Genomic DNA, 11,227 nt, shown 5'->3' on the forward strand with positions numbered 1-11,227 from the left:
GCCAAGAAGTATTTTATTGGCACTGCGGTACATAGCACGCACACACAGTGTTTATAAACATGTAAATACCGTCCCAATGTATGGCATCTACAATATAGCTGCATACCTGGCTGGGCGCCGTGTGGCCTTGGGCAACATTCACCGTATATTGTTGAACAGATCAAAAGCGATGATTTGCGAACGCTGCAACAACAAGAGCCCTGGATCTCGTCCAAAGGTTTCCGTCCCTTTTTTTGTTAGTTTCAGGAAGTACAGTAAGCCAGACATTGCATTGTAAGCGCGCTGTTCTAACACACACACATATCCCGCGTCTCTGCGTTGCTCGTCGGTTGATAGAAGAGGGGTTTTTTTTCTTCTTCTTCTTCTTCTTCTTAAATGTTTCACAGTTCTCCAGTAAACATTTTAGCAATGGGCAGTTTTGTACTGTGGGGTTTGACGCTCGCGGTTGTTACGTGGGGCTACGGGCTTCGAGCAGAATTCGTGCCAGGAACCACCCCGTACCTACAAAGCAAGGTGACTGGAAGATGCAGAAATTACGTGAAGAGCCATCCTGACCTTGGGTGAGTGGGTGAGTGGGTGGCTGTCGTTAACAACGCGGCTTGTGGCGGTGGTGATTGCGGTGATAATGCTGAAGATGAAGATTATTGATGATGGTGTTGATGAGAGCAATTTTTACAAGGCGTATTGTTTGAGATATCTTTGCCTTTTCTGGTCCAACACCAGTGGAGACTAGGCTCTAAGAAAAGCCGTCTCGGGTGTGGACCAATCAATTTCAAGGACAGTGCATATCATTATCAGAGTTGTCTCTTTTTGTTTGCATTTTGACTGCTTGTGGTGTGGTTATTGCAAACATGATCCCTTGTATAAAGGTGTCAGTTTTGGTGCCAGATAAAAGGGTAAAAACCTATTACTATATCTTTGCCTTTGTTTATGATATCGCGTAATTAAGAGGCAATTTCCATTTCTAACTTCTCTATTTTCAGATATAGTCCACTTATCAGTACTATAATATATTCTGAGATGTTTTCGTTTATGACATAAACAATAGTTAAGAACACTCAGCTGGTTTACATATGATGTACATTTTAAATTTCCATTCTATTTTTAACCTCTGTTGAACTATAATTAAAAATGTCAAATATCATAGAGTGCAAAAGAAAAAAAAGCACCACTAAATGTGGTAACTGTGCAGCATTAGGTCGTCCTAAAAAGTGACTAGAAGGCGAATGTTGTGACTTTCATAACATTCTGGAGGCAGGCCATTGTTTAAAATTTTGCGATGATATAAGTCTCAGCACTGTCCAATGTAAACTGTTTTAACCTTATATTAAGACAAAGCTATCGTTTTCCCTTAGGAATAAAGATTGTGAGAAGATTTGGGAAGCATTTTACAGTGCATTCATGAACAAGGAAAATTGTAACATCTCTTCAGATAGTTACACGAATTTCATTCATTTGGCACATCATTCTGTGCCACAAGACAAGGTGATGTATTTAGACATTCTGAGTTACGTATTTACACGCCACAGCATCTTTTCGTATACAGTATCTATGTGAAACGTGTTCATTCTATGACAATGTGTTTTCAGGCACTCTTTTGGAGTAAAAGAAAAACGTGTAAGCACAGAGACCGGATCAGGTTTGAAGAAACGCTGATGGGTTATATATTAGATGACATGCACTGGTGCCCAACTAAAGATGGTAAAGGTATGAACGAGGTGAAGACGCACGCTGCCTTGGAATCGTCGTTCACAACCTTTTGCTAGTCGTGTACCCCCGAACGGACAGCCAACCGTCAGCATAGCTCTACCAGAATATTAGGTTGATTTTCTTTAACATGCCAGATTTTTGTCGTATTGGCGGTACACCGGTGCAGCATAACACATCGGTGCTCATAAAACAGTCTCACCATGTCGCTGTTGTCCTTGAGTGAGCTGCAGCCTCTCCATCAGAAGTCGCCTTAGATTGAGCAGCTTGCTTTGCCATTCGAACGTGTGACACCATGAGTCATAATCTTTTGATGCCACCATCCGCTAAGAAATTATTTCGGAAATTGATCGAGGAACCGTCTGACCAAGTCTCGGGCACGAGGAGTCAAATCTGCCTTTGGAACACAGAGCCAGCCAATCGTCATCAGGATGGGTGCTGCTATACGGCAACAGACTGTGAATCTTCGTGTTTAGCTGCTCATAACATTCGTCTTTCGACTGCTTCGACATCACGAGAACTGATTTTGACGCACCACCCCGCAACATTTTGTCACCGGGGTTGCGAATTGCGGGAAAATATATAAAAGAAATAATGATTGCGAAAAATCAGATTTTTTTTTTATCGCGCACCGGTGTACTGCCAATACGTTCATTTATTTGTTTACTTATAAAGTTTTTCACGCTGCAAATAATACCATTGAAAATGTACTGCATATTCTATGGTTCTTTCGGTAAAGTCACGTAGATAGAAGAAAAAATAATAATAAAAAGAAAGTTATTAAAAATATCACGTGTTGATCGTAACACAAGCGGTCGTCATCAGGAACAGAAAACAATGACTTTATTTTTATTTTTTCTATCGCCGTGACTTTACCAAAAGAACCATAGAATATGAATTCCTGCAGTCACGAAAGTTTTAAGTCAAAATTTGAATTACCTCATGTTTACACTAAATTAGCACCTGACATTCAGTTCTGAATTAATAACTTCAGAATAATTAACTAAACATTACAAAGAAATTATTTTTAATGAATAGCACTTAAAATGTACTTTTATAAAGTTTAATGTGAGTCAGCATCACTATGAAGCAGATGTGGAAGTCCAAAGTTACTGTTTGTGAAGTATTCATTTTATTCAAACAAATTAAAAGTTATACAAATGTGTACATTGACAAAACAATGTACTAGTACAGAATGTTTGGATAACCAATGCATTCAAGTGCAACGGTTTGCCAAATTCCATGGAAAAAACAAGTACAAAATATAGTTTGAGAATTGAGAGTGCGCACACACGGAGCACTAGTAATACGTTTTTACCCTTTTATCTGGCACAAAAACTGACACCTTTATACAAGGGATCATGTTTGCAATAACGTACGCCTTTTGGCGTCATCTGGTCCAACACCAGTGGAGACTAGGCTCTACGAAAAGCCGTCTCGGGTGTGGACCAATAAATTTCAAGGACAGTGCATATCATTATCAGAGTTGTCTCTTTTTGTTTGCATTTTGACTGCTTGTGTTGTGGTTATTGCAAACATGATTCCTTGTATAAAGGTGTCAGTTTTGGTGCCAGATAAAAGGGTAAAGACCTATTCTAGATTTTAAGCTTTCGTGACTGCAAGGATCCATACTCTTTGGTTCTATTCGGTAAAGTCACGTAGGTAAAAAATAAAACAACAAAAATCACGACGTTTCGGCCACAACACAAGTGGCCTTCTTCAAGTGAAGGAACAGAACTGTCGGGACGACAGAGCTCTGTCGTGACTTTACCGAATAGAACCAAAGAGTATAAAAACCTATTACTATATCTTGCTACTGGCAAAGGAGGTCTCATAATGTAAAGGAGCACTTCTTAATAATCGCACGTGACCACTACCACTTGAATGATAAATAGCATTGCAACATACTTGAATGAAAATCCAATGCTGTGTAGACAGTTATTTACAATTAAATACTATTTTAATCAATGGTTATCTTTTTTGTCTTGTCTAACAGTATGTTATTTAATTTCAAATTAAATACAATACCTCCTCACATCACAAAGTTTATAGGTCTCGACAGCGAGATTTAGACTTAGATTTGTGTCACGTAATGCATGGACCACACAAGACACCTCAAGTTAGTTCTAATCTAAGTGATTTAATATCGTAAAAATGCCAATCAATATCTCAGAATAACACTTCAGCACTGCAACAATTAAATAATGTTAGGTAAAACCTGCTTGTCTGACGCAAAAACACGTGATATCGGCAATATATTGGTGTCAAAGTTTGTATGAAGTGGAGGGTGTAAGATTCCAATATGTCCTTCAGTGCTGTGGTTTATGAAAGGTCTGATTTGGTAATACTATTACGAGTATATGCTTTATAATATAATGGCGTTTGTGTTTTCGCTTTTCAGCTTTGAATTATGTAACTTGCGAAGGTTGTGAAGGTGTTGAGAAAAACTTCTGGAGGATTGCTTCAACATGGGTAATACATATTCACATAATTAGCATGCACTTTTTTTTATTTGACAGGTGCATATTCATCTTGAGGCAATTCTATTTGTTTATTTGTTTCAAATTGGTGACAATGCTCTACTGTCATTTCATGATTTTGTTTCTCAAGGCATTTGAATCTGTTGTTTAGACTTACTTTGAAATCCTCTCCCTTGATGGCCGAGATGTACAATGTTTACTGACTTGTATGGCCTTGCAATTAGCTCTGTCGGAAATGTAGCTAGAAATAAAAAAGGGAACAAATGCAAATTAGAGACATTGTGACTTGAGAAAAATAAGCAATATTGGCAGGACCCATCATGGGATGATGGCTGATGCACAACACCGGTAAGGGAATCGCAGTCAAAGGAGAGAACTCTCTTGGCAAGATGATGACCACCGAGATTGAGCGATGAGGCTAGCTTGTGTAGGAGCAAGATGGATTGTTGCATCGCGAGATCACGTGGGCTTGCAAGGACCTTTAGGAGGCGTCCTTCCAGCAATGGGCAGAGCGTGGCTGATGATGATGATGATTATGGAAAACAATCCCAACGTTATATTTTTTGCAAATAAAAACTCATCTTGCCTGCTGTTGGGCTTTCCATTACAGTTGTTGCTGAGGAGATAATATTTCATTTGGTGTGCGCGTATTCATTTTCAGTTTGCGAAATCCGCCACAGGTGTTGTAGGAGTGTTGCTTAAAGGTGGAGCTTACCAGCCAGGAAGGTGAGTTTACTTCATATAAATGAGCCAAAGAGACATTCCCGCTCCTGACAACAGCACAAATGCTGATATGGTTTGGTATTGTGTGTTTTTTAAAGAGCAGATGATTGTGTACAAGTGTCACGTCTCAAATTTGTTTTAAATTACTAACTGATTTACAGTGTCAAATATTGTATTACGGTGTTGTTAGTGTGACACATAAGTGCATAAAGTGTTCCCACGTTGTCAAACTGTAACAATGCAATAATTACTTTGCAATAAGGTTCAAATCTTTGTTGTTTAATTTCTGATAATCCCTGGGTGAAAATGGTTAAAAAGGTTATGTTTACCGCATATAAAAGATTTTTTTTAAAACAGCCATGTCCAAATAATCAGGTTAGCCAATGCCTTGATTTATCATCCTGAATAACTAGCACTGCCCACGCATTTGTGTGAGATACACGGCCAGGGTGGAGGGAGGGTGGGGGGTAGGCATGAAGTCAGTTCGATGCACTAACCCAGCTCAACGCTGTGGGATGCGGGTGACATCATCGCCTTCCCGTGTGCCAGCCAGCAAAACTTTTTTTTTCTCCTTTCATGTGGCAGGAAGTCAATGAGTCACATTGTTGTGGCACCACTACAATTAATGTCACTTTCAATTGGCCTATATAACATTTCACGAAAGGATTGTGGATAACCATTCCATTTTAACAATTCATTGCTCTTTGCAACTCAGCTTTGAGCAGGATATGATCTCAACTCACCCTGTGAGCTCCGTATCATAATGATTTAACTACTCTTCTCATATGGGTTGCCGACTGGAATGATTTGACATTTAATAATTTACCCGAAGCCATATATGTTGTGGTACACATTAGTGACTAAAGAACCATCAACATTTCGTTTTACCATAATATCCAAAAAAGGCAATTCATTTTTCAACATGTGCCTAAACAATAGCGAGATACTTAACTAATCCTCAATCATCTAATACTGTAAAATTCAACAACTTGAACAGATGTGTTAAAATTATCTCTAAAAATAAATTGACTAAAACTTAAACGTACTCTGCATGTTCAAGTGCTTTCCATATGGAAAGCTATGATAGCTACTAAATGTAGTAATTCACTTGATAGACAACATGCGTTTCCACTGTTAATGTGTTGTATATAGATAAATTGCATTTCCTTGTTTCAAGAAGCATTACAATGATAATAAGTTAATGTTTACATTTTTGTGTTTTTGTTGCAGTATTTTTTATGACAACGAGGTTCCGATACTTCAATCTCCACGAGTGACTCACATGGACATCTGGGTTATCAATAACGAAAGGTATTTGCGTAGTTACTTTTAATTACAATTCATATCGACCAATGACTTGTATGTAAATTATATATTTATTAGGAGCATTCCTAAACAAAGTTAGTCTCAATAAAAGTTGTCTGTCCTACACATTTGTCCTACAAAATACAAATGTGTCCTACAAAAGACAAGGACAAACTACTTGTAGTTTGTTTACGATCATTACTACTGCAGGCATCAACTACGAGTTTCTTCAGGGGTTAAAGAGTGGTAGTGTGTGGTGAAAGCTTGATAGAAGATTTCAAGCGGCTGTGAAAAGTTCTTACATCCTATCAAAAGCTGACCAAAACAAGACACAATAGTTTCAAAGAAAGCACCTTTCACAGGACACTAACTTTCACATGCACTACAATCATTGTACTGAATTGCTAAACTCGTGGATGTAAGCATTTTAAGAAAATAAAACTTCCCACCAAAATCAGGCTTGCTATAGAGTGGGTATGGCGAGTGATCTATTGGTGCACCAACAAACTTAACAGCTGTAGCGTCATCTGGTCGAGCACCAATTGGGTCGAGGCTCAAAAGAAAGCCGTTCCTTGGTGTGGACCAATCAGTTTCAAGGACAATGCATATATTATCAAAGTATTTTTTTTTGCATTTTGACTGCAGGTATTGTGGTTAATGCAGACATGAATCCTTGTTAAAAGGTTTCAGTTTTGTTGCCAGAAAAAAGGGGAAAACCCTATTATTATAGCTGGTGCGATGTTGCCCAGTCGGTAGCAATATTGACGACGATGACAATTATGATGATAAAAACTGAAAATGTTCCGTGAATAGAAGTCCCCCGGTAGTGGTCTACACGAGTGATAAATTGATACTGTCATCTGCATGAAACTTGGAGTAAGAGTAAGATTGACGTTGGCAACAAATACATCGTGTGTTCTTAAATGCTGTGACGATGCAATAGTTAGAACACTGGATTTGCTATCCAGAGGTCAACGGTTAAATTCCATCTTCCGGTGGGGCAGTTGAAACAATGGGAGTTTCTTGAATCGTCCCCCCCCTACCGTCTCTGCCCACCCAGTAGTATGTGGTGGGGTAAAGTGTGGGTAACTCCCTCCTCTTCCAAGATGTTTGGCCAGTGTGGAAGATACGCCGAAAATACCCTCGAGAGTAGCCCTGTAAATCTTCCTCTGGTGTTGGTTCTTCTGCCAGTGGCATGACCTAGAAATGTTAACCTGCGCCTTTGTGTGCTTGCTGTAGATATTATCCAATTAAAATTTGACTGAAAGTGGTTCTGTCACTCATAATATTATCCATGCACAGGAATTGATAGGATAAATAATCTATAAGTAGAAAATGTATCTCAATGTATTCTTTGTGTGGGTAGGAGGAACATGCACGGATAAGCGGGCCTCATAGGATTTTTTTCTGTTTGCACCGGCCCCTAATGTTATAAATAATTTTTGGTGTTTGTGTGAATAAAAACACAACATTGGTAACCGTGTTTTAACCAGTATCCTAATCTACCGTGTGAACAATAAAGGCCTGGATGTTGTGTTCTGCAGTAATGGAGAGACATGCGACTCTGGAACTCAACGTGATCTGATTGATAATTTAAATCTAAAGGGTATAGGATCCACTTGCTATTCTAACAAGTAAGTGACTCCTCTTTATGCTCTGAAAATATTTGAAATCACATTGCTATATGAATAAACTAGCTTTACTATCCGGCTTCGCCCGTGACCTGGATTCTTGTCTTGGATTAATACACGGCCTACGCGGAGAGTGGGGGGGGGGGGGGATGTGTGACATCAACAGGCACACTGCGTAACGCTGCCGCATGCGGGTGACATCCTAGATGTGACGTCACCGCTCACTTGCCGTGCAAAATATATCCATTATTGCGCGCCCCCCGCCCCCCAAAATACAAAAGTCTATGTTTAGACTTTTTGCATTGTGTACAGTCTGGAAGCTACCCACATGCCAAATTTAAAGTTTGTTGCATGTCGGGAAGTATGCTAAACATTTCGAACAGATACACATTCACAAATTTCCATATTTTATATATATAGACTAGCTTAACTACCCGGCTTCGCCCGGGACTTGGATTCACCACGCCCGGCCGCCTTTGTCTCCGCAATGGCGATGTTCACACACCACACCAGTTACGCGTTTGAGGCTGAGTCGACCTAGGGGAGGCCCAGGACCGGTTCAAATAATCGTCACCGGTGGTGGCCGTGAGCGGGAATCGAACTCGGGTCGCCGGGTTCGTAGCGCGGCGTAGCGCTAACCACTCCACTACAATGCGTTACGCTTCCACGTGCGCGGGTCACGTGACAGATTTGACGTCACAGCTCACTTGCCGTGCAAAAAATAAATGCATTATTGAGCCCCCCCCCCCCCCCCCAAAAAAAAGACTCACAAAAGTGTATTTTTTAATTTTTGCATGGTGTACAGTATGGAAAGTACCCACATGGCAAATTTCAAGTTTGTTGCATGTCGGGAAGTAGGCTAAACATTTTGAACAGACACACATATTCACAACTTTGCCTTTTATATATATGGAGATGAATACATCCACCTCCAGCACTGTAGAGGCAGGGGTTGGTGGATCATACAAATATCATGGAATGTCCTTCCTGTGGGTGTTAAGGCATTGTGCGTGATCACGTAGGTGGTGAACACGATATCGACACAGTCAGAGAAAAACATTTGGACTCTTGACAGAAAAAGAAACAGCACTCCGTACTCATGGCGACATACGCATTTGTATTTTTCGGGACATCGTTAAAATCTGTTTAAGCTCTGTTTTGCTTTGGAGATCAGTACATTGTGAAAACTGTTATCTACTTCGCTGTTCAATTTGTCACCAATTACAAAAAACTACTCTGCCTCACTAGAAATGTCCCCAAATGTGACAGATGATCGAAAAACAAGATTTTGGATTCATTTTAAAGTATCATGGCATAGGAAATGACATCACCTTGTTAACGTAAGCTAAAGGAAAACCACCATGGACATGGAGCAATGAGATAAGTTCATGTGCAGGAGTGAGATGGATTGGGGCATTGCAACACCATGAAGGGTGATGGAAAAAGTGAGACCATGCTTAATGAAGACATTGGAGTCTCACGTCCATCTGTTAGAGCAGAACCTGAAGCGTGGTTTCCTTCATAATGCATGAATGCCACTTATTGTTTACATAGTTAAAGAAAAACATGAATATTAGATTACGCTTATGAATCGTCCAGTCGTTAATTTTGATATTGGTTGTTAATTTTGTCCAATGACTAATGAAAAAACGTTTTTTTCTCTCTCTCCATTCCAGGACATCGCCTAACACAGAGTGCGAGTACTTCCCTAATGCACACGACTGTGAAATTACCTGCTCTGTATCACTCGCTTACCTTTTCAACAACCTTATGACAGTTACCTAATTGAGTGTGGTGCTATTCATGGGTTATTCATAGAACACTTTGTGTAGGAGACATTTGTTAATTTTGTATAGCATTCTGTATTTGTGTGGCTTTCTTTATTGTATATTTATGTAACATTTCTTTTTTTGTCTGTTTGTCTTTCCTTTTCAAACAGTGTCATGTCATGTCCAATAAACAATTGTTTCCCTCCTAAAGTTTCCACCCGAAACATTTACTATAATACCCCAGTTTATGTCAGGGAAGGCCTTGTGTACATCACACCTGCTGACTACTGCTGAGAGAGGCCATTGTGGGGGGCTAATGCCCCCCTCCCCACTCCGCATTAGGTGGGGGCTAATCTCCCCCTCCCCACTCCCCACTAGGTGGGGGCTAATCTCCCCCTCCCCACTCCCCACTAGGTGGGGGCTGATTTCCCCCTCCCCACTCCCCATTAGGTGGGGGCTGATCTCCCCTTCCCCACTCCCCATTAGGTGGGGGCTGATCTCCCCCTCCCCACTCCCCACTAGGTGGGGGCTGATCTCCCCCTCCCCACTCCCCATTAGGTGGGGGCTGATCTCCCCCTCCCCACTCCCCATTAGGTGGGGGCTGATCTCCCCCTCCCCACTCCCCATTACGTGGGGGCTGATCTCCCCCTCCCCACTCCCCACTAGGTGGGGGCTGATCTCCCCCTCCCCACTCCCCGCGAGCGGGTGGGGTGCGACGTCTCCACTCCACTCCCGACCCCGACCGGGTGACCCCCCCCCCCGCACCAGCGCCCTCTCTGACCGACACAGCCAGCGGCTGGCAGACCCCGCCTAGGGGTTAATTACGCGCACGCCCTCCCCCCGACTCGCGCGTCCTCCCCGCGCGGATTACGTCATAGTATGTGACTCGCCTCTCGCCGCTGTTAGGAACGGGCCACGGGGGTCACTGATTAACTCGCTGGCAGCCACGGACGCTCAGGAGCGGTCCAGATATTAATGAATTAATCGTCGCTCGCGCGGTACCCACCCAGTGATTGTCTCTGCGCGATAACCGCGCGTGTCTCGCCGTTACTACCGCGGTTCTCGCGTGCACACGCGCTGGCGCGGGCAACCGTTTGTATTTTAATATGCGCGAGCATCACACACACCCTGGTTTATAGTCACCCACACACCGTCGTGCGCCGATCACTGTCCCACCGCTCTTCACACACACACATGCACACCACGCGTCAAACATCAGTCTGTGCTAATGGTTTTTTCCCGGAGCGAATAGTGAACCCCTGTTTATGGCCCCCTCCAGCCAGCACCCTTCGGACAGCGGCTAACCTCCTATCACCTGGCCGTCGCAGAGTGCGTCAATCCCCCAAGCTCGAGCTGAATGCGAGCTGGGCTGAATTGCCCCCCCCCCCGTACTGACTCACCTTTCCAGCTGCACGATGGGGTTTGGGGAGACTTTGCCTGGGCAATCGTTTTCAGCTGCACCCTGCAGGCGTCCCACAGACGCTGAGGGCGGCTGGTATTCTCCGCCACTCCAGAAGAACTCTGAGTAAATCCGCCCCTCCGGCCCCCTTATGTGCCCCAAAGCCCCTTAACCCCCGGGTCATATGACGTCATCCTGCGCATCCAATCGAAT

The 11,227-nt window shown here is 42.4% G+C and overlaps 1 protein-coding gene across 2 annotated transcripts; it reads left to right on the forward strand.

Moving 5' to 3' along the window:
- The first annotated feature begins 257 nt into the window (after positions 1-257).
- On the forward strand, positions 258-9,825 carry LOC116941239 (ADP-ribosyl cyclase/cyclic ADP-ribose hydrolase 2-like). 2 transcript variants are annotated; one of them, XM_032952071.2, is made up of 8 exons: positions 258-560; positions 1,356-1,485; positions 1,590-1,707; positions 4,109-4,179; positions 4,849-4,913; positions 6,141-6,221; positions 7,760-7,849; positions 9,523-9,825. In XM_032952071.2, the coding sequence occupies exons 1-8, from the start codon at positions 376-378 to the stop codon at positions 9,629-9,631; spliced, it is 849 nt and encodes a 282-aa protein (XP_032807962.2). In that variant the 5' UTR covers positions 258-375; the 3' UTR covers positions 9,632-9,825. The 2 variants fall into 2 exon arrangements, with proteins under 2 accessions (XP_032807962.2, XP_032807963.2); XM_032952072.2 differs by lacking the exon at positions 7,760-7,849.
- Positions 9,826-11,227: the final 1,402 nt, after the last annotated feature.

This window comes from Petromyzon marinus, chromosome 11, assembly GCF_048934315.1.
Source record: "Petromyzon marinus isolate PM22_M1 ecotype Great Lakes invasive population chromosome 11, UKy_Petmar_22M1.pri1.0, whole genome shotgun sequence".
Lineage (NCBI taxonomy): Eukaryota > Metazoa > Chordata > Hyperoartia > Petromyzontiformes > Petromyzontidae > Petromyzon > Petromyzon marinus.